This window comes from Amphimedon queenslandica, unplaced genomic scaffold (genome assembly GCF_000090795.2).
Source record: "Amphimedon queenslandica unplaced genomic scaffold, v1.1 AMPQUscaffold_13068, whole genome shotgun sequence".
Classification (NCBI taxonomy): Eukaryota; Metazoa; Porifera; class Demospongiae; order Haplosclerida; family Niphatidae; genus Amphimedon; species Amphimedon queenslandica.
Window position 1 is genome coordinate 2,239 of NW_003546696.1, and position 21,533 is coordinate 23,771.

The 21,533-nt window shown below is 35.4% G+C and overlaps 6 protein-coding genes across 11 annotated transcripts in view; 3 read left to right on the forward strand and 3 right to left on the reverse strand.

The window, feature by feature from the left end:
* The window catches only part of LOC100640048 (ABC transporter B family member 25-like), a 12,883-nt gene extending 2,027 nt beyond the window's left edge, over nt 1–10,856 (forward strand). The window contains exons 7-18 of one of the 2 annotated variants that reach the window (XM_011408210.2): nt 3,108–3,304; nt 7,983–8,206; nt 8,405–8,480; nt 8,577–8,650; nt 8,705–8,795; nt 8,856–8,917; nt 8,978–9,104; nt 9,189–9,325; nt 9,375–9,428; nt 9,480–9,596; nt 9,676–9,798; nt 10,615–10,856. In XM_011408210.2, the coding sequence (XP_011406512.2) occupies nt 3,108–3,304; nt 7,983–8,206; nt 8,405–8,480; nt 8,577–8,650; nt 8,705–8,795; nt 8,856–8,917; nt 8,978–9,104; nt 9,189–9,325; nt 9,375–9,428; nt 9,480–9,596; nt 9,676–9,798; nt 10,615–10,761 (1,429 nt within the window). In that variant the 3' untranslated portion in view covers nt 10,762–10,856. Of the gene's footprint in view, nt 1–3,107; nt 3,305–7,677; nt 7,875–7,982; nt 8,207–8,404; nt 8,481–8,576; nt 8,651–8,704; nt 8,796–8,855; nt 8,918–8,977; nt 9,105–9,188; nt 9,326–9,374; nt 9,429–9,479; nt 9,597–9,675; nt 9,799–10,614 lie in introns of both variants that reach the window. The other variant, XM_020001477.1, reaches the window with a different exon arrangement.
* LOC109585405 (uncharacterized) lies at nt 4,341–7,388 on the reverse strand. Its single transcript, XM_020001478.1, has 2 exons — nt 6,815–7,388; nt 4,341–6,270 (listed from the first exon to the last, which is right to left on the reverse strand). The coding sequence occupies exons 1-2, from the start codon at nt 7,241–7,243 to the stop codon at nt 5,275–5,277; spliced, it is 1,425 nt and encodes a 474-aa protein (XP_019857037.1). The 5' UTR covers nt 7,244–7,388; the 3' UTR covers nt 4,341–5,274.
* Nucleotides 10,857–11,325: 469 nt separating the features above from the next.
* LOC109585406 (uncharacterized) lies at nt 11,326–15,291 on the reverse strand. Of its 4 annotated transcripts, none has more exons than XM_020001480.1 (5): nt 15,097–15,291; nt 14,687–15,007; nt 14,325–14,639; nt 13,983–14,252; nt 11,326–11,788 (listed from the first exon to the last, which is right to left on the reverse strand). In XM_020001480.1, the coding sequence occupies exons 1-5, from the start codon at nt 15,167–15,169 to the stop codon at nt 11,454–11,456; spliced, it is 1,314 nt and encodes a 437-aa protein (XP_019857039.1). In that variant the 5' UTR covers nt 15,170–15,291; the 3' UTR covers nt 11,326–11,453. The 4 variants fall into 4 exon arrangements, with proteins under 4 accessions (XP_019857039.1, XP_019857038.1, XP_019857041.1 ...); XM_020001479.1 differs by lacking the exon at nt 11,326–11,788 and adding an exon at nt 11,949–12,458; XM_020001482.1 differs by lacking the exon at nt 11,326–11,788 and adding an exon at nt 12,494–12,941.
* Nucleotides 15,292–15,499: 208 nt separating this feature from the next.
* Nucleotides 15,500–18,170, reverse strand: LOC105314194 (THO complex subunit 6 homolog). The gene is made up of 13 exons (XM_020001476.1): nt 18,072–18,170; nt 17,825–17,934; nt 17,700–17,764; nt 17,504–17,610; nt 17,330–17,385; nt 17,236–17,281; nt 17,065–17,133; nt 16,911–17,013; nt 16,817–16,860; nt 16,641–16,700; nt 16,477–16,593; nt 16,211–16,348; nt 15,500–15,635 (listed from the first exon to the last, which is right to left on the reverse strand). The coding sequence occupies exons 1-13, from the start codon at nt 18,072–18,074 to the stop codon at nt 15,555–15,557; spliced, it is 999 nt and encodes a 332-aa protein (XP_019857035.1). The 5' UTR covers nt 18,075–18,170; the 3' UTR covers nt 15,500–15,554.
* On the forward strand, nt 18,162–19,805 carry LOC100640174 (betaine--homocysteine S-methyltransferase 1-like). 2 transcript variants are annotated; one of them, XM_003389453.2, is made up of 4 exons: nt 18,162–18,227; nt 18,287–18,390; nt 18,439–18,686; nt 18,879–19,805. In XM_003389453.2, the coding sequence occupies exons 2-4, from the start codon at nt 18,321–18,323 to the stop codon at nt 19,698–19,700; spliced, it is 1,140 nt and encodes a 379-aa protein (XP_003389501.1). In that variant the 5' UTR covers nt 18,162–18,227; nt 18,287–18,320; the 3' UTR covers nt 19,701–19,805. The 2 variants fall into 2 exon arrangements, with proteins under 2 accessions (XP_003389501.1, XP_019857034.1); XM_020001475.1 differs by having other exon boundaries at nt 18,186–18,227; nt 18,268–18,390.
* Nucleotides 19,806–19,848: 43 nt separating this feature from the next.
* On the forward strand, nt 19,849–21,325 carry LOC100640299 (betaine--homocysteine S-methyltransferase 1-like). Its single transcript, XM_003389454.2, has 3 exons — nt 19,849–19,904; nt 19,956–20,209; nt 20,426–21,325. Exons 2-3 carry the CDS (start codon nt 19,988–19,990, stop codon nt 21,245–21,247), a joined length of 1,044 nt encoding a protein of 347 aa, XP_003389502.1. The 5' UTR covers nt 19,849–19,904; nt 19,956–19,987; the 3' UTR covers nt 21,248–21,325.
* The last annotated feature ends 208 nt before the right edge of the window (nt 21,326–21,533 follow it).

Here is a 21,533-nt window from a genome sequence, read left to right on the forward strand (position 1 = left end):
ACCAGCAGGATTGATTATGGTATTGATTCTGGTAATGTTGTCCCTAAGTGTGGTAATGGCATTATTGAGTGTAGTCAGGGTGCCAGCACTACCACTGTGGCCACTGAGTTTGGTAATGGTGTCACTGAGTGTGGTCAGGGCACCAGCACTGCCTCTAGGGCCACTGAATGTGGTATTGAATGCGGTAATGTTGCTACTGAGTGTAGTAATGGCAGTATTGAGTGTGGTCAAGGCGTCAGCACCACTGATTGTTTTATTGAGTGTGGTAATGTCGTCACTGAGTCTGGTAATATTGTTACTGAGTTTGGTCAGGACATCAGCACCGCCACTGGGGCCACTGAGTGTGGTTTTGAGTGTGGTGATGGCAGTATTGAGTGTGGTAATGTTGCCATTGAGTCTCGTAATCTTGCCATTGAATTTTGTAATGTCAGTATTGAGTGTGGTCAGGGTGTCAACACTTTCACTGAGGCCATTGGATGCACTAAGTGTTTTTTTGAGTGTGGTTTTGAGTGTGGTAATGTTGCCACTGAGTGTGGTAATGGTGCCACTGAGTGTCGTTAGGACAGCATTGTTACTGAGTATGGTAATGGCACCACTGAGTGTGGTAATGGTGTCACTGAGTGTGGTAATGGTGTCACTGAGTGTGGTCAGAGTGCCAGCATCTTCACAATTTCTACATGTTTTGCTTTTTTTGCATTCCTCGCAAATCATAAATTGGTAGTACAAATTACATAACCCTTTAATTGATCTTGGTAGTAATGTGATTATGAAAAAGAAGAGCGGCAATAAAAACAAACTTCTTATTATGACAAGGTTTGGATATGCAGCAAACATTAGCAGCATCCATGAGCCATGAAATACAAAGAAAACACTCAAACCAGTTAATATAGGAAAGTGCACAATGTCATGCAACCGACCAAAATGTTTCCAACAAAAGCAATTTTCTTCTATATTTGAAGATGTACATTTGTTATAACGTTTGATGATGTTTCCTAATCCTGTGCAATACCAAATAAAAAGTAAAATAGATAAACCAAAACTGACTCCAATAGTTATTGGTGCAATACAAGGAGTTGGATAGAAAAAAAACCATTCATTTCTACTATATATTTTTTCAGCATTATTGCATTGTATTGAATCCCATACAATGAAAAGGACCAAAGAAAGAAAGTATGGTATGGTATGTTCAAAAGTGTTTGTTGAAGGAATGACATCATTTCTAATTCCTTGAATAAAGTTCGATATTCCTTTAAAGGATAAGGATTTACTAGCTTCGTCAAATTTCTTGTTAATTTCATATGCAAAGCTTATCGAGACAATTCGAAGGAGTAGTGTTATGAAGGTAATAGCTACAGCAGTATATTGCAGTGCTAGTATTGCACAATGTAATTTTTCTATTTTACCATACACTGTTATATCAAAGGTGCTCTCTTCATCATTCAGATGTACTGCATAACCTTGTAACAAGTCATTGTCACTAGTGCCATGTGAGTAATGAGCGTGATACTTCAACTAAAAATGAAAATATTGGAAATTTACATTATCATACATCATTATGTAATAATTCATCTTTTCAATTCGTGGTTTAATTTTGTGATTTTATATTAGTACTGAAAGCCAAATTAATAGTTCATATCATATAGCATATTTATATGATAGATTTTTATATCATAGGTTGGGAAATTTTCCTGTTAAAAATAATTGGTGTACCAAAATTTCATTTATTTTCGTCCACTGTTGTGGTAATATTTCATATTTAAACTAACATTATGCATAATTCTTTTTGATGCTTTAGCTATTAACGAGAGGTCCAAGTATCACATACTGTATAGCAGGAAAAGATTGCAGCTTTATTTTGGAAATTGGCAGATTAACCATTAATCATTAAATCGACACTGTTTTGCTTCATTTTGAGCATGCTCAATGACACCTGGCTGCAAATTTACCAATTTAAAAACTGCCAATACACTTTAAGAGCTGCCAATATTCCCACTATATGGCATGGGCTATATTTTACTAACACAATCATAACAGAAGCCATTTTAGTACAGCAATACATGACATGTATCATATGCATATCATTCACTTTTTGGGAATATAAGCACATTAAAGCTGTTATTTATTTACAAAACCCCAAAAATTATTCAGTTGCCCTTTAATTTAGTACTCACAGCTCACCCATGTTGTTAAGAATCGAAGATTATCTATTTTATCTTTTTCACTGACATCATCACAGAATGGTGGATTAATGATTAATGGAATGTTTACATAATTGAACTGAAACAAGTTGAAAACCAAAGCATTGATCAGCTCATACTCCTGTACAAGCAACAAAGCATTGGCTGCCCATCTGAATGTATAGTTCATATGCATATGCTCTAACTCTTCATCAACTTGTTTGTCAGAACAAAATGTCTTGTTGTCACCAATGCAATACATGATTCCGGCAACTTGGACCTCCTGGCTATTTGGAGGGTGGAAGGCATTGAATAATGTGGCTATGTTGTTTGTTTCATTGTCACGAAGGGCCCTTCTTAGCTCTTCATAATTTCTGATACAGGGTTCAGAACCATTCTCAGCAGCATTTATAGAAGGACAGAGGAAGAGTAGCTGCACTGCAATGCAAATGAAGAGGAGATTCATTGCGTCCTTTTTCCTATTGCTATGATGCTGAACTGGAGAGTTGGGTTTTGTGAAAGGTGGTCTGATGCAGTGGTATATATACGCTAGCATAGATTTAGGTTATTCATTGCTATGGTCTGATTTGAACATGCATGTGTTTTCCATGTTCCTCTGAGTCTCATATGGTGTGACTTAAGCCCCGTCATATTCATAATAACGAATTAATTTAAAGTAATGCTGCAACTCGTGAATAATTTCCTTTGTTGTCAATGAGGCACATAACAACTATGGTCTAGCAGTACAGGAATTTGTAATAGTGTTTGTTTATTTGGATTATGCTTGTTTTTGTGCTGGTTTATACTGCTAGTTTGTATAATTAAACAATTGGATTAAGGGATTGGACTTTTTGATGCATAGAAATACTAAAATTATAAATATGTAAATCACAACCACCAGTTTGTTTTTTCTTTTTTTTGTTTACCCAGAACTGGTGAGCTTACCAATAGACTAGCCTCAGACACTGCTGTCATTCAAAGTGCTGTCACTGAGAATGTCTCAATATTAGCTCGTTACACGCTACAACTGATCATATCAATTGGTGTCATGTTTTGGATTAATGCACGTCTCACTGCCGTCCTACTCTCAGTCTTCCCTCTCATTTCAATAGCAGCTGTTTATTATGGTCCTGTTTTATTATTATGCTGTTTATTATGGTGCCCTCTTTAAACCTTCATAGGTACAGGAATCATTCTCAGCAGCATAAGTAGAAGGACAGGGGAAGAGTAACTGCAGTACAATGCAAACGAATAGAAAACCCATTACATCCTTTTGCTATTCCTATGATGCCAAAATGGACAATCAGGTTTTGTTTAGGGTGAGCTGCTGCAGTGGTATATATGATAGCATAGATAATCGTCATAGATACGGCCTGATTTGTGTTGATTACATGTATGCCCTACAATATTCATGTCATTGACATAATATACAGCAATGCTGCAACTCATGAATAATTTCCTTTGTTGTCAATGAGATGTGTACATAAAATTGCTCTTCCAAAATTGGGTGCAGCTTAAACTAAAGTAAAATTAGAAACACTCTGAAGGCTGGCTTATGCTGGACCTAACTCACAACCTTTAATATTTTTTCTTTTATTTTGAGACTTTTTGTGGCCAGTTTTGGTGAAGGACGACACTGAGTCAATCCATTGTCATTTGATCAGTGATTAGTATACATGCAGGGGCGGGTCTAGGGGTGGGCCAGGGTGCACCAGGCCTGCCCAAAAAATTTGTGCAGTAATTTAAAATTAACTTGTTAATGTGCATGACTGTGAAGCACGACTATGCAAACAATTTGTAAACCGCAAAGGAGCTCATTTTAACAGGCTTAATCTTCAAAATTTTGACTTTGAATGCAGGCTTGGTTGAATACACCCACTAATTACCACACCTACGTCATCATTGCCCAGGCCCACCCAAGAATCCAATCCTAGATCTGCCCCTTTATACATGTATTTGCATTTTGTAGTTATTTGCTGCTATTATGAGACAAGAAATGGGACTTTGTGTTACAAACGGATACTGCACTTGTTGCAGTGAAATTTTATATGTAGTTTTGTGTGTAGTAATGTGTTCATCTGATCTTGATATACCCTCATTATATGCATGCCATTGATCTTTATAACAACATTTTTTGTTGTGTGTCCATGTGTGTGTCCACCCAATTTTCATGCTCATTTCAAAAAAATCTTATTTATTCAAAGAATAGCGAAGCTTAAAGATAAATCAGTTTTAAAAAATTAATTAAAGAATAGCATTAATATTAAGGGTAGCCATAATAATAAAAGACAGCACAAGAAGTTACGTATCCTATAGTAATAGCAGCTAAAAAAATAAGCACAAAAAATTTGTAGTAAACTTTCAATCTACCACTAAATATTCTCTTCAGTTCTACTTGTTGGTTGTCCTTGGTTTCTGATCAGTTGAGCATTTTCTCTCTCAAGGACAAGCCGCTAATTTGCTTTGCCATCATTTTTGCCATTACCACTACCCCATAGTAAGATCAAGTAATATGGAAATCCCACCAGAACTGCTAGTGCTATTAAAAGTGTCAGTAGATTATCATTGAGGTCAGTGACAACAAGTATATAGTTGGATCCATAGTGAAGCACTAAAAGCAGAGGTACTGCATTTACCACAATGATGATGAAACCATATATAGCTGTTACGTTCTTAGCATTACGTTCTTTTCTCTCATTCATGCAATCTATGCATAGCTTAAAATAGTTACTGAGATTGCATGAACAGCATTGTTTGCATTCTTTACAATTTTTACAATCTTCACAAAGTGTACACTCCTTGCAATGTATACACCTTTGACAATGATCACATGTACTCATTTTACATTCTTTACACATCTTGGATTGATCATTTTGTTCAAGATCCTTGCAATGTTCACAATCCTTGTAATGTTTACGCTCCTTGCATGTATCACATTTGATGCATTTTTTACAGTTGTAATGATTATTTGGTGGGTTAGGGTTGTTTTCAGTTTTATTATTGCAATTTTTACATGTCTTGCATTTTTTACATTTCTTACACTTACTGTGGCATTCATCATATCTCTTGCATTTGAAACATTCCTTAATGCAGCCCTTTAGTTTCTTATACCACTCCTTTTTGTAGTGTGAATCAATAAAAAATTACAAAACGCTTTGATCAATCTTGGAAGTAATGCCATTGCGAAGCAAAAGAGTGGCAATATGAATAAGCTTCTTACTATGACAATTGTTGCGTAGGTACTAAGCATTAGTAGCATCCATATGCCATGAAATACAAAGAAAACACCCAAACCAGTTAATATAGGAAAGTGTATTAAGTCACGAATACGACAAGTGCAAATATTATGGGTAGGTGAGTCATTGGTATTATTAGGTGGCAAACCTGCTAATTCTGCTAAAGCATGAGTACTCTCAGAACTTGAGGTAGTGTTAGAAGTTAAGGTAGTGTTAGAAGTTAAGGTAGTGTTAGAAGTTGAGGTAGTGTCATGACTTGAGGTAACTCGAGGACTTTGACTTGAATGTTCAGGACTTGATGAGGTATTTTGACTGTGACAACATAGTAGTATGCCACTCCAAAAAATAGATATGACAAAACTGACTCCAATAACTATCGGTGCAATATAAGGAATTGGAAAAAAGAGGTACCAATCTGTTAAATTTGTTAAATCTAATTTTTGATATTGGTTGTATTGAATCGAATCCCATATAATAAAACCAACCAGCAATAGAAAGTATGATAATGTATATTCAAAGCTTTTTTTTTTACTTGTTTTTGAGCGATTACTTTGGTTGCTATCATTAATATCCTCTGTCATTCTATTAATGAAATTCGATATTCTACTCAGTGAAAAGGTTTTGCTAATTTTGTCTAATTTTATATCAATTTCATTTGCAAAGCTGTTAGGCCAAATGATGCGAAGCAGTAATGTTATGAAGATAGTAGCTATAGCAACATACTTCAGTAACAGTAATGACCAATGTAGATCTTTTATATGGTATACTTGAACATCAATGGTGTTTGTTGTAGTGTTGAAATATGCTGCATAATTCTGTAATCCATTGTTGTCACCTGAGTGAGGAAGATGTTTTATCTAAAATGAAAGGTCACAAATTAATATTCATTGTCACACCTATATACTGGTATCACCAATGTACATGTACACTACTAGTAGATTTAATCACACATGATTAGTAGGCTAGTTTTATTATAAGATCTCTTAAATGCTCTACCAATTTTTTCCCTCTATAAAATAATTCATTTGTGCATGCACATGCTACTATTTATAGCAACTAGCCAGTTTTGTGTGACTACTAGGTGTGACCTATACCCTGTTCACACTACCCTTCAGAACTGTACCGGAACTGAGTTTTGGGGAAGTATAGTGTAGTTTTATAGTAAGTGTGAACATAACTGAACTGCACTGTAACCAAACCAAACCAGGCTAAAGTGGTGCACCAAAATAGGTGCTCTGAAATGGTGTAGTTAAGTTTTAAAGTGAATTTGGTGTAGTTAAGTTGTGCAGTGTGAACTGCTACCAGCATGGTTCTTTTATAACCAAACTAATCTAATTAGGTACAGTTCTATACAGCTGGGGAAGTAGTGTGAACACAGTACTAGTATGACTGCATACTTACCCATGTTGTTAAGAGTTGAAGATTACTCAGTTTATCATTTTCATTGACATCATCACAAAATGGCGGACTGATAATTAACAAAGCTGTTGTATAGTTGAACTTAAACAAGTCAAAAACCAAAGCATCGATAAGCTCATACTCCTGTATAAGCAACAGAGCACTGGCTGCCCATTTGAACTGGAATACTTCATCTGTAGAGCAATATGTCTTGTTTTCACTAACGCAATACACGATTTCAGCAACTTGAATATCCTGTCTGTTTGGAGTATAAAACACATTCAATAACGTTTGAATGTTGTTTGTGTCATTGTCACGGAGTGCCTTCCTTAATTCATCATAATCACTGATGCAGGAATAATTCTCAGCAGCATTAGTAGAAGGGCAGAGGAGAACTAACTGCAATACAAGGCAAACGAATAGGAGAGCCATTATGTCTTTTCATGAAGTGTTGTTCCTAACTTTCTAAGAATGATACAAAATGAAGAATGAGCTTTTATTTAAGGTGTAGCTGCTCCATTGTATCCAGATGATCTATATATGATCTAAATTGGTAAAGGTCAAGCATGCGTGTTTGTGTGTGTGTGTGTGTCCTTGCTACTTTGAATATCTTTTGGTACTACTATATTCATGATGGTACAACAACCCATGAATAATTCTGCTCTTGTACAAGAGAATGCCACATGCCAAGGGTCACCAGTACATTGTGATTTAATACTGACGACTGTTTTTGCTAACAATTAATAAATTAATTTTTAAGTGATTCAATTAATTATATGAAATATGTGAACTCACAATCAGAGAACTTTTATGGTTGTCTTAATTGCTTCTCTCTTTTCCCTCTCCCTCTCTCTCTCTTTACCCAGAACTGGTGAGCTTACCAATAGACTAGCCTCAGATACTGCTGTCATTCAAAGTGCCGTCACTGAGAATGTCTCAATATTAGCTCGTTACTCACTCCAACTGATCATATCAATCGGTGTCATGTTTTGGATTAATGCACGTCTCACTGCCGTCCTACTCTCAGTCTTTCCTCTCATTTCAATAGCAGCTGTTTATTATGGTATGAATCACAATAACTTTTAAATTATATATGTACATGTAAATATAGAGCACCTCATAATTATATGTATATGTACTTTTATATTCATTCTATTTTTGTACTGTGTAGGTAGGAAGCTTAAAGATTTAAGGAAGAAGTATCAGGATAAGTTAGCTCTGGCTAGCAGTACAGCTGAAGAGAGTATCAGTAACATTAGGACTGTGAGAGCTTTTACTAACGAGATGAAACTAATGACTAGTTATAATGAGGACATTGAGAGGAGCTATAGTCTAGGGAAGGTGATATCATTCCTTATTGGAGGATTCTCTGGAGTTGTATTTATACTTATCTATGTAAGTAAAGTAAAGTACATGTACCATTTATGTATGTACATGTACATGTAAGTGAAGACACCTATCACTGTATTAGTATACTATACTGTATTAAGCAATTAGTATATACCCAATAGTGTTCTGTATAAAGAGGTTCTACTTTAATTTGTACATGTTATATGATCTCTAGTGTATTGTACTGTATTTTTTTTGATGTAGAATGCTTTGTGTTTGATATTGTGGTATGGTGGATATCTAGTGTATCATCAGAAGCTATCATCAGGAGAATTAACAGGTATATGTACATGTATGACAACAAATGAATACTTTTATCATTTACCTCTCTCATTCTCTCTCTTTTCTCCTCCTCCTCTCTCTCCCTCCCCCTCAGCTCTTATGTTATATACACTAACTCTGGCTATGTCTTTTGCTTTCATTTCAAACGTTTACGGTGAATTCATGCAGGTATGTATTTAATAACAGACCACACCTACTTTAATTGACTCCACCCACTAACAGGCTGTTGGAGCAAGCATAAGAATATTTGAACTGATGGACAGAATTCCTTTGATTCAAGATGGAGCATTAGTGAGACCATCTTTTGAAGGAGGTACATTAAATTTTTTTATTGTATTAATTTTATGATGACAATTTAAATATTTTATAATAGAAATTCTCTTCAAAAATGTCTATTTCACATATCCCTCTCGTCCAGATGAGCCCGTACTCAAGGTAATTTATTTTTAGTAACACGTATTTATTTTTATCCATGTTCTCATGATGTAATCCTAGGGTGTTAATTTTAGTGTGAGGCCAGGGGAGATGGTAGCACTGGTTGGTCCATCAGGTGGTGGTAAATCAACAATTGTTAATCTTATTGAGCACTTTTATGATTTAACTGATGGAAATATTCTAATAAGTAAGAAAATTAGGTTTATTTTGTTTAAAATTAAACACTTTTATATTTTTACTTTCTTATTTTCTCTCTATTTTTATTTTAAAGGTGGTCTTAATGTTAAAGATCTTGATCCCTCCTGGTATAGGAGACACATTGGTATTGTTAATCAAGAGCCTGTACTATTTGCCACGACAATAAAGGACAATATTGCATTCGGGAAAGAAAACGCAACTCAAGAAGAGGTACATTGTAATAGAAATTGGTCTTTGATGTCACATGACTTTTAAACAGATTGAAGCAGCTGCTCTTCAGGCCAATGCACACGATTTCATAATGTCCTTTGAGGTAAGAGAGAGAGACTGAGAGAGAGAGAATAAATGTATTATATTTATTTAGGAGAATTACAAGACACTAGTTGGTGAGAGAGGAGTTAGACTGTCCGGTGGTCAGAAGCAGCGTGTAGCCATTGCCCGAGCTTTATTACTAAATCCAAAGATACTTCTACTGGACGAAGTAAGCAATCAATAATTTATATATAAATGTTATCGTTTTCTTGTTTTTATTGCCATCTCTCTCTTTCTCTTCTTTTTAGGCTACGAGTGCGTTGGATGCTGAGAGTGAGTTTCTAGTTCAGGAAGCCATTGATCGTGCAATGATAGGCAGGACTGTGCTGGTAATAGCTCATAGACTCTCAACTGTGAGGAATGCATCAAAGGTATCAGAGAATATTTAATATGTCCTTATGTTCTGTATCAATTTTTAATTGATTTTGGTTGAATTTGAGTTGCTCAAAAACCGGGACGAAGACCATGTACTAGTACAGGGTCACTGGCCAAAATTGAAAAGAAGAGAATTCTCTATTTTAATATTTTTTCCTGATGCATATACATGTATCTATGTTGTGTAGAAAGTTTGAGGCGATTCCGATCAAAGTTAGATTTTTTATGAATTTTTAAAGTTACTCAAAAATTGGGCGAAAGGGATTTCGGCCAAATTTTGCCAAAAATGAAAAGGTGAGAATTCTCCATTTTTATGATGTTATTTAATACATATACATGTACTTATGTTGTGTAGAAAGTTTGAGTTGATTCCAATTAAAATTGGATTTTTTACAAATTTTTAAAGTTACTCAAAAATTGGGCCAAAGTCCCTGTACTATAGTACAGGGATTTCGGCCAAATTTTGCCAAAAATGAAAAGGTGAAAATTCGCCATTTTTATAATGTTATCTGATGCATATACATGTACTTATGTTGTGTAGAAAGTTTGAGCTGATTTTGATCAAAATTAGATTTTTTACGAATTTTTAAAGTTGCTCCAGAATGTAATACCCTGCACTATAGTACACATAGTATATTCATCAACAATGGGAGAGAATTACTCTCTAGTACATTTGCATGTGTGTTTGTGGTAACTGGCATGAGCTATTGAATTGATGCACATACCCACACTAAAAGTATATATACCGGTACATTTTTAATGAACTGTGATTCCGTTCCATTGTTTATTTCTATTTAATGCCCACCCCACAGGTCCTAGTCCTCAACGAAGGTTTTATAGTTGAGGAAGGGACACACGATGAGCTCCTTTCATTTGATGGCATTTACAAGAAACTAGTCCTGCATCAATTGACAGCTGGAGAAGGAGAGGGACAAAGAAGAAATAATAATAATATTTAATGTATCATATTTTTAATCCAACATTGCAATAAAGTAAAGAATAGAAAGAGTCTATATATTTATTTATTTTTATGCCACCAATTTAGAGTCCTAGAGTATTGTCATATTTCATGTACATTGTTTTATTGTATTAATAGTTTGTGATCTTTAATTAGGGCAGGATTCCACGGGAGGTAGACCATTTCTGTACACAATCTCATTATTCTCAGTAACAGTGAAGCATATTTCAATTAAATGCTTTGAGTGGCTCCCCATATACTTATTAGGCCCCTTCACTAGTAGCATGTATTCCAGTGTACTTGTTAAGTTCACAAAATAGCTCTGGACTGGACGTAGTGTTGAGTATAGCCCAAAGAAATGCTGTTGACCAAACAAGTAGTACCCGTTGAGTTTTGATAGAATTAGGACACAGTAATAGAGCATGCTTGAATCATGAGTCATATAAGTATATTGAGCTGTCAATTGTCCTGGATTATAAGTTAGATTTGCTTTTATTGTTTCATTTTCAATATCTGTCAATGAAAAACACACTTTAAATATTATTATTATTATGAGAAGCAATACCTGGGAATTATTTTTAGCACTTTTTGAAATTTAATTTTTTTAATTCAAAGAAAAACTTATTAATTACAATTCATCAATCCTTATTATTTGTAAGTGAATGTGTGCACTTCAGCAAGACCAGCAGCAGGTCATATCTGTATCTCATTTTTATCGTTAATAGTGAAAGGTATTTTAACCAGAAACGTGGGATATTCTGTATACTTGTTATAGCCCAACACTACCAGCCTATAGTTCACTGCAGTCGTTAAGTTCACATCATAACTTTCAACTGGAGGCAGCGACTTGTAATGAACCAATCCAGCAAATTTAATATAAACGTCAATATGATACCACTTATGAAGTTTAGATATGAGGACACTGTAGTAAGTAGTGTTCCTATCATAAGTGATGTAAGTGTATTGAGCTGTCAAAGATCCTGGAGTGTAGCTTAGCAGCTTTCCCTCTATCTTGTCATTAACAGGATCTGTCAAAGAAAAAGAGTAAACTACATATACAGGAAGAATATTGCATGGGAATTATTTGGGGCACTTTAAAAATTTCAGCTCAAGGAAAATCTTGTTCCATTTCTACTAGTCAATAATGTATGTTCCTTGTTTCCTTTATACCATGTCTTAATATAAATATAAGATATTAGTGCTTTTGCCTTCATGAGAATTATTAATTTTTATTACAATTTTAAATATTAGATCTATTTCCAAAAAAATCCTAACGATGTATTAGGAACTAGAGCTATTAATTTGTTAGTCAGTAGTTGAGTCAATCTCTTCCTTTACAAGAATCTTCATTAGCTAATCCATGCCTGTATAATATCTCATTTTCCTCATTAATAGAGAAACAGAATAGAATGACGTTGATTTCATATTTCATGTACTTGTTGATGGCTGCTACCATGAAGTAATATTTCATTGTAGTCGTTAGTGTCACATTAAAGCTATCAAATGAAGGTAATGCTGTGTTATAATGTGCTCTCACTGCAACAAATGATTGAAAAACGTTAATTCCGAAGTGAGCTTTTAGTAGTATAACCATGTAGCGATATATACTTTCGTCATGAGGAGTGAGATAAGTGTAGTTAACTGTAAATATTCCTGTACTGTAGCTCAGGTTTCCTATTACTGTTTCATTTACAGGATCTGTCAATGAAAGTACAATTTTAAAGCAATACTAATTGTAAACAAATTTTATCTGGGAATTATTTTTAGCACTGCGTGGCAATTATTTCAAAGAAAAATCATAATAATCAGTAATTATTATTTTGTTAGTCACTAGTTAATCCTTTCATTTGCAAGATTATGCATTGTCTTTATACACTATGTTGTTTTCTTCATCAATAGTAAAACGTATTGTCACTACCTGAACATCATGCTTCATGTACTTGTTAATAGCCATTACCAAAAACAAGTATTTTATTGTAGTCGTTAATGTCACATTAAAGGTTTCAACTGGAGGCAATATATTATGATGCATTCTCACAGCAACAAACGATTGAAAATCATGTACCAGGAAAACACGATAGTATGGTATGCTTTCATCATGAGGAGTAAGGTAAGTGTAGTTAGCTATTAATATTCCTGGACTGTAGCTCAGGTTTCCTTGTACTGTTTCATTCACAGGATCTGTCAAGGAAAGTACAATTTGAAAGGAGTACGCAGTACTAATTATAAAAGAGTTTAATCTGGGAATTATTTGTAGCACTGACAATTATTTCAAAGAAAAATTATAACAATCTAGATCTATCAGTAATTATCATTTTGTTAGTCACTAGTTAATCCTTTCATTTGAAAGATTCTGCACATGTCTTTATACTATCTCATTTTCTTCATTTAAAGTAAAACGTATTGTCACTAACTGAACATCATGCTTCATGTACTTGTTGATAGCCATTACCAAAAACAAGTATTTCATTGTAGTCGTTAATGTCACATTAAAGCTCTCAACTGGAGGTAATGTTGTATTACGATGCATTCTCCCAGCAACAATTGATGCAAAATAGGTAAATCCAGGGTAAGTTTGAAACAGGAATACACGGTAGTGTGGTATGCTTTCATCATGAGGAGTAAGATAAGTGTAGTTAGCTGCGAGTACTCCTGGAGTGTAGCTCAAGTTTGCTAGTACCGTTTCATTTACAGGATCTGTCAAGGAGAGATAGATTATCATGCAGCAAGAGCTAATAAAGCTAAGATATAGACTAGCCTGAGAATTATTTCCAAAGCTTTATGATACTGTGGAGGTAAATATTGAGAATTAAAAGCTACATAGCATTTAACATTCTTAAGCTGCTATTACTAAGTAACCATAGACATTAATGTTGTGTGGAGTGTTGTATGCAAATTGGAAACGAAAGCAGTTGTCATTGTATTCAATATCAGCCGTGATTGTTGCATTAGGAGGACCTGTGCATTTAAAAGAGAGACAATCATTTTTGGGCTTTTAACCAGCAGTACAGTCAGTAACTTAGAGAACTTCCTTTCTTGTGTTATAATTATTATTATTCTTACACTTACTTTACACACAGAGGTGCTCACAAGCTAAGCTTGAACAAGGTTTCACAATTTAATGCCAGTTTTTCGAAAAAGTGCAGAAATAATTCCCACAACAAAACATTTTAACCATACTCTAAGACATATTCAACCATACATTACTATTGCAAGACTTACAGCCAATATCCAGTATGTACCACTGTGTAACACTCCCATAAGCATTTCTAGCAGTACAGTTGTAGTACCCACTGTTGGGGATAACCAAAGTATGAAACTTGATAAGATTTTGAGTAGGGAGCCAGTGAACGTTAGAGGTGTAATTAGCTGTAGTACTAAACGTTATCGTAGATGGAGGGTTTGTCTTCTCCTGCAAGGCACAGCTCAGGGTGATATTCTGATTGACCAACTGTGAGTAAGTTCCATTAGTATAGCGAAATCTTGGCCCAACTACAAAAGGAAAGTAAATATTAATATATATAACCTCTTCTTTATTGATGCAAAGTGGATCATTTAACTCACAGTATGCAACAAGTTGAAATGTTAAGGTGCTATTCCCAACAGTATTCTTCATTATAATCTCATACATACCAGCATTGGTCCGCCTTACATTAGAGAAGTTTAGCTTAACATTGCTACCGGTGACATTGACATTAGGATATGGTGCAGCACTACTGATAATATGCACATCATTGGATGTCATGGGAGGATTAGCTTCTACATTGAATGATAGCCAAAGAGAGTCTCCTTCATCAGCAAATAGTTGGATATTATCACTATCAGCAAGGCGCAAAGTTTTAGAGGTGTTATTTCTAATGTCACTGATAATCGGTCCATCTAAAATGACATAATAATATAAAGCAGGGAATGGTTTTAAAACTTACATAGTAGATTGAGTTCCACAGATCCAGCAAGATTGGAGCAAGTGAATCTGAGGCCATGTTCACCACGATGGGATGGAGTGTACTGGTAAAGAAAGTTGACTAGTTCACCGGAATTTGTTGTGCTCTTAAGCCCAAGGCAGACGGTTCCAAACTTTTTACCATTCTTAATGTCATCATGACAGATGCGAGGCTTTTGAATGTATGGTAGCATGTAAGAAGGATAGGCACAAAATATAGTCAGCTTGTCTCCTATTTTAACAGAACTGTCTGAAGGTGAGGAGGTGACTTCACCATCAGGAATTACCAACTGATACCCCTGTCCTACTCAAACAAGAATAGCATTTATTAAATTTTGAAAATGAAAATTTCATATGAGACATAAAAGTTGTACTCAGTTTAGAATATCTTACTTTTGTTTTTACTGCAAGAGACAGCAGTCAGAGCACATAATGCAGTCACAAATATCAAACAGGATTTAGCCATTGATGAGGAATATGAGCTAGCTATTGCAGCACGGGATTAACAATCAAGGAGCTAGTATTGAAGCAAATGCTAGAAAATAGGGAAGCCTTTCTTTGTCTCCAACCAAATCTGAAACTGAATTGCATGTGATGAACATGTGACTAAGTTTTGCATCATCAGAGGGTCAGGGTTGCTGTGAAGTACAATACTTCACACTTTGTGCTTGATCTTAGCATCATAGTACAGTTGCACCTCAAGTAGCTAACGTGTGACATATTTCCTAGTAATCCCCACTGGTGTCTGCAGTAGTATGGCTGCAGTTCTTGGAAGAGGCATATTAGCATTAATAGTATTATCAATAATGATAAAGAATTAATAAGGAATTAATTGATAATAAATTCAGTTGCTATAAGGAAAGAGTGAATGCTTTGTATCCTAAATGTGTGAAAATGTCAATGTTTGGTGAATCTCCACTAACTGCAAGCACCTAAAAAAATAAAATTTCATCAACGTGGCATTTTCTTAAGGAGAGGATATTTTTTATTAATTGCATTTTTGTGATATGTAAACGTGCAGTGCATGAAAGAGGGAGCATTTCAATGACCGTAACTTGAAAAATTGAAGTCGGAATCAGCTCAAACTTTCTACACAGTATAAGTACATCAATATCTATCAGAAAATGTAATAAAAATTTGAGGTGATTTTGGAGCCATTTTTTGGAAAAAACCATGGGCTATAGCCTTAGGTATTTTTCAGATTTTTGGCGTTTTCTTAAAATGGCTGTAACTTGAAAAATTGAAGTCGGAATCAGCTCAAACTTTCTACACAGCATAAGGACATCAATATGTATCAGAAAATGTAATAAAAATTGGGAGTCATTTCGGAGCCATTTTTTGGAAAAAACCATGGGCTATAGCCTTGGGTATTTTTCAGATTTTTGGCGTTTTATTAAAATGGCCATAACTTGAAAAATTGAAGTCGGAATCAGCTCAAACTTGCTACATAGCATAAGGACATCAATATGCATCAGAAAATGTAATAAAAAATTTTTCAGAAAAATACCTCATGCTGTGAAGACCCTCCTGTATTATGAGCGATTGAGAGAACATGAGATATGGTGCTGCTGACTGGTACACTTCTGACAGCTTCACCATTGACCTTCCAATGGCGGACCACACTCTCTGAGCCAGCACTCAATATCTTAAAATAAAACAAGAAAATTATAAAATTATTTATTTATAAGTTGTACAATATACATGTACATGCATGCATACAGTATCTTAATGGCAGAATATTCAATGTAAATACACCAGTATCCTTATCAATACCTGTCCAGCTGCAAATTTCAAAACCGTAGTACTGACATTCTTTGGTACATCGAATTCAACTATTCGACTTAGAGATCCCATCTTGTATAAGGTGGGAGGAGTCAACCCACCCACCACCTAAATGAAATGTAATTATGATCGAGTATTAGTAAAGTATTATGTACCATCCATTCTCCTGAACTATCAATGGCTACTGAACTAATCCATGCATCTTTATTACCACCCTATAATAATAATAATAATTGTTTTGTTTTTGTCGGTGTTTCCATAATAATAATAATAATAATTATTATTATTTATAATAATAATAATAATAATAATAATGATGATGATGAAATACCTTTCTTTTAATAGTATTAACTGCTTCCTTAGAAGCCGTAGGGTCTGAAATAATACAGTATTAACATTAAGGGAGCTATTGTAATCCAAATTACCCCAAATTTTAACAGAACCATCTTCAGACCCAGTGACAAATTGGTTTGTACCGGGTCTGAGACACACACTATGTATGTACTTGGTATGCCCACTGTATATGTCCTAATAAGCATATGTTACTAAAAATAGAAAACTAAATATAGAACAACATACTTTAACGAGTGCTTTAGTACAGTCCAAGCAATACACATTCCAGCCACAGGCAACATATAAATTATTATTCTAAAAATAGTAACAATAAAATAATTAAAAACTTTAAATATACAATATGCATATAATTAAGATTTTGATCTCTCTTTCTTTTTCTAATTATTTTTGGACTACTTTTTCATCATAAACAAGGTCGTTGACATCATGAAAATCATTTAAACTAATAAAAAATAAAAAATAAAACAGAATATTAATTTTTAAAACGGACGGTGAACTAGGGAGCGTCACATGACAAAAAGGTTTTTCTAACTCAGTGGAAGAAGACTATTCAATAAAGAGAGGAAGAGAGAGAGAGAGTTCAGAAAACAAAAAGAAGAAGAGGAGGAGAAAGATGAATTTGTCAAAATCAAACCTGCCCTGCTATTTGTACTACTAAACTTACATTTGGTTTAGTTATATTGTTCCAATGCCAAAACCTAACGCCTTCAGTTCCACCACTAAACAAATACTCTGTACTTGAAGACAGACAATACAGAGACGATTTATCACCTAATAATAATAATAATAATAACAATAATAATAACTAATAATAATAATTAATAATAATAATAATAAATAATAATACACATGTAATTAACCTCTCCATTTATTAATGTGTTTTTGCGTTGCGCCTGCTGCTGAAGGTTCTAGAGCTTTAGCGACGCTAAAATAAAATAAAATATTATAATCATAAATTAGGATTTGTGCTGCACTGCATACAGACCTAAAGAGAGTGATGTATCCGTAATTGTCACAGCAGGCCAGAAATTTACCACAAGACGAGAAATGAAGGTCGTAAATGAAAGTGTAAAATTTTTCTAAACTTGTAAGATCCTTAAAAAAATAGTAAAGATACAGTAGTATAGTAATTATTTTAATTCAAGGTATTAAAATACAGACTTTAGATACATATTATAATCTCCTCCCAACAAAAATAACAAACAACAAAATTATCTTGCATTAAAAATTACCATTTTACAAAGAGGCTTCTATTCTAAGATATTCTAGCTGAACAGATCCTGAAGAGTGAAGAGCATGCCGACTTGCCAAGCAGAGTGGGCATGTGCTAGAGGAGTGGCTTCAAGCAAGCAACCTGATCTGACCCTGCTGTAGCTCAAGCATTTAAAGCAAGTTCACTTTACTTTCTTGCTGTCCTATGAGCCACAGATTGTCTCTTCTCTTTTAGATTTAACTGCAAAAGATTAAGCATTTTAAGGAGCATGACTTCTACAAGACTCTTCAATAACTCATTAGCTGGATTCTTAAAAGCTAGCAGAACCTTCACAAAAAGTTATAAATTTACTTTTCCTCCTCTCTTTTTATTTTTTTTTAAATCAGGTGCAGGTAGTACAAGCCTTTTAACAAGTAGAAGCTACAGTTTAAACAAGAGCCGAGGACTACAGGAAAGGCTGAATGCTGGAGAGAGCATTCTCTGTGCTGAGGGATATCTCCTTGCTCTGAGTCGTCGAGGGTACATCACACACGGGGTGTGGGTCCCTGAATTCATATTAGATGACCCTGCAGTACTGAAGAGCGTCCATTACGAGATGGCACATGCTGGATCTGATGTCATGGAAGCATTCCAGGTAGATGCTTGAGAATTTATCACATTAATTTCTATTTAATGTTGATTATATACAGCAAGCAGATTGCATGCTTTGTTTTAGTGCTATGCTAACATAGCCTCATGGATAGTAACATTGTTGTATTTCAGTTATTTTTTAGTGGTTACTTTTGTTGTGATACCTCTAATCTCTTTGTTCTCTTTTGTTATGTAGTACTACACTCACAGAGAGAAGATGAGAGAGATAGGGAGGGAGGACGATCTTGAGAAAATTAACCGAATCGCTTTGAAAATTGCACGTGAAGTAGCAGAAGAGAAGAGCCTCCTTTTTGCCGGAGGGATTTCGAATACAAACATTTACGTAAAGGGGGAGACAGAGGAGAGAGTGAGAGCCATGTTTGAGGAGCAAGTTCGCTGGAGCAAAGAAGAAGGAGTTGACTACATGATTGGGGAAACATTCTCTTTCCTTGGAGAAGCACAAATCGCTTTAGAAGTAATACAGAGTTTTGACCTACCTGCTGTAATAACACTTACAGTCTATACTACTAGAGGAGAGGATGGAGTAGTAAGAACACGCGATGGTGTCCCAATAGGAGAAGCATGCAAGGATCTGATAGATAGAGGAGTAACAATAACTGGAGTGAACTGCACCCGTGGGCCTGAAATGACACTAGAGCTTGTCAACGATATCGTTCAAGTTTGTCCTCCCGAAAAGATTGGAGCACTACCCATTGCATATCGTACAACTTCTAAAGAACCTGGCTTCATGGATCTGACGGATTCTATCTGTCCTGCAAATAATCCAGTTTATCCAAGGGGCATGGAGCCATTCTGTGTCTCACCGGCTGAAATAGAATCATTCACAAAGTCCTGCACCAGTCTTGGTATGAAGTACTTGGGTATTTGCTGTGGGAACTCTGGGGAGCTCACCCGTACAATGGCTGAGACTATGGGTCGTAGGCCACCAGCTAGTCGGTACTTAGATGATACTCAGTTTGGGTTGCTAAATAAGTTAAAAATGAGTGGACAATTATAAACTAACATTTTAATATAAAGTGTGTGTATAATAACTAGCGCAACATACTTGCAATTGTAATCAATGTGTAAAGTGTGAAGATTTTTGACAAAGTGTTTTGCAGAATTCATTGACCACAATTTAGAGCTAACCGGCATAAAGTAAAGGTGTGGCTTCAAGCCTGGTAATATTAGCTGGGACCCAGATTAGATCTATACAGCTCCAGCAAGTTTATTTTCTTGCTAACCTGGGCTATGCCAATCTCTTATTTTTTAGATCTACTCGCAAAGACTTAAACACTAAGGAGCATGGCTTCTAGAAGACTCCTCAAGAGCCGAGGACTACAGGAAAGGCTGAATGCTGGAGAGAGCATTCTCTGTGCTGAGGGATATCTCCTTGCTCTGAGTCGTCGAGGGTATATCACACACGGGGTGTGGGTCCCTGAATTCATATTAGAAGACCCTGCAGTACTGAAGAGTGTCCATTATGAAATGGCACATGCTGGGTCTGATGTCATAGAAGCATTCCAGGTAGATCTATAGCTGCATTTGAGTGGTTTCTGCATATCTAGATCTAGATTAGTTCTGTCATTTTTCAGTATTGATCACAACATGAAAAAACCTGAGATGGGATCATGGGGATTGCATGCCTTGATTAATGTTATAGCCTTTTGCTTAATTGCAAATTAAATTGCAATTATTTTTAGTGGTTACTTTTGTTATGATACCAAATCTCTTTGTTACCAGTACAATACTCACAGAGAGAAGATGAAGCAGATAGGGAGGGAGGACGATATTGAGAAGATTAACCGAACCGCTTTGAAAATTGCACATGAAGTAGCAGAAGAGAAGAACCTCCTGTTTGCGGGAGGGATTTCAAACACGAACCAATATGTGAAGGGAGAGACAGAAGAAAAGGTGAGAGCCATGTTTGAGGAACAAGTTCGTTGGAGCAAAGAAGAAGGAGTTGACTACATGATTGGGGAAACATTCTCTTTCCTTGGAGAAGCACAAATCGCTTTAGAAGTAATACAGAGCTTTGACCTACCTGCTGTGGTAACACTTACTGTCCATGGTGCTAAAGGAGAGGATGGAGTAGTAAGAACACGTGATGGTGTCCCAATAGGAGAAGCATGCAAGGATCTGATAGATAGAGGAGTAACAATAACTGGAGTGAACTGCACCCGTGGACCTGAAATGACACTAGAGCTTGTCAACAATATTGTTCAAGTTTGTCCTCCTGAAAAGATTGGAGCATTACCCATTGCATATCGTACAACTCCTAAGGAGCCTAGCTTCATGGACCTGACAGATTCTATCTGTCCTGCGAATAACCCAGTTTATCCAAGAGGTATGGAGCCATTCTGTGTCTCACCGGTTGAAATAGAATCATTCACAAAGTCCTGCACCAGTCTTGGTATGAAGTACTTGGGTATTTGCTGTGGGAACTCTGGGGAGCTCACCCGTACAATGGCTGAGACTATGGGTCGAAAACCACCGGCTAGTCGGTACTTGGATCATACGCAGTTTGGGTTTTTAATGAAGTTAAAAATGAGTGGAGAATTATGAACTAACATATTAAAATATGTAATTGTGCATTTAGCATATTACTACAACTTTTGAAAAACCTTCAAATGTCCCTTCAAATCACTGAACAGCAGGTTATTTTTTGTGTGACATAGAAAATACACAACTTGAATCAACAAAATACAGAAAAAGATGAATACACTTTAATGCATTTATAGTTGCAATTTGTATGTTGTTAAACTGTAAATTTGATTCAATTGTATTGCCTGAGAAAACCTTAAGGACATGCCAGCTTTTGAATTTCAAACGTGAAAATAAAATTAGCAGA

Coding starts and splice junctions, on each gene's coding strand:
- LOC105314194 (XM_020001476.1), bottom strand. Junction 17,611..17,699: donor ACACATTAATAAATGGAGAG/GTTAATTACATG, acceptor TATTATTATTAG/GTGATAAATCGTCTCTGTAT. Junction 16,861..16,910: donor TGGTTCTGTTAAAATTTGGG/GTAATTTGGATT, acceptor GTATTATTTCAG/ACCCTACGGCTTCTAAGGAA.
- LOC100640299 (XM_003389454.2), top strand. CDS start 19,988: ATGGCTTCTAGAAGACTCCTCAAGAGCCGAGGACTACAGGAAAGGCTG. Junction 20,210..20,425: donor ATGTCATAGAAGCATTCCAG/GTAGATCTATAG, acceptor CTTTGTTACCAG/TACAATACTCACAGAGAGAA.
- LOC100640174 (XM_003389453.2), top strand. CDS start 18,321: ATGACTTCTACAAGACTCTTCAATAACTCATTAGCTGGATTCTTAAAA. Junction 18,391..18,438: donor TAGCAGAACCTTCACAAAAA/GTTATAAATTTA, acceptor TTTTTAAATCAG/GTGCAGGTAGTACAAGCCTT. Junction 18,687..18,878: donor ATGTCATGGAAGCATTCCAG/GTAGATGCTTGA, acceptor TTTGTTATGTAG/TACTACACTCACAGAGAGAA.
- LOC109585405 (XM_020001478.1), bottom strand. CDS start 7,243: ATGGCTCTCCTATTCGTTTGCCTTGTATTGCAGTTAGTTCTCCTCTGC. Junction 6,271..6,814: donor TTCAACTCTTAACAACATGG/GTAAGTATGCAG, acceptor CTTTCATTTTAG/ATAAAACATCTTCCTCACTC.
- LOC109585406 (XM_020001479.1), bottom strand. CDS start 15,169: ATGGCTAAATCCTGTTTGATATTTGTGACTGCATTATGTGCTCTGACT. Junction 14,640..14,686: donor TGTGGAACTCAATCTACTAT/GTAAGTTTTAAA, acceptor ATGTCATTTTAG/ATGGACCGATTATCAGTGAC. Junction 14,253..14,324: donor ATTTCAACTTGTTGCATACT/GTGAGTTAAATG, acceptor TTCCTTTTGTAG/TTGGGCCAAGATTTCGCTAT.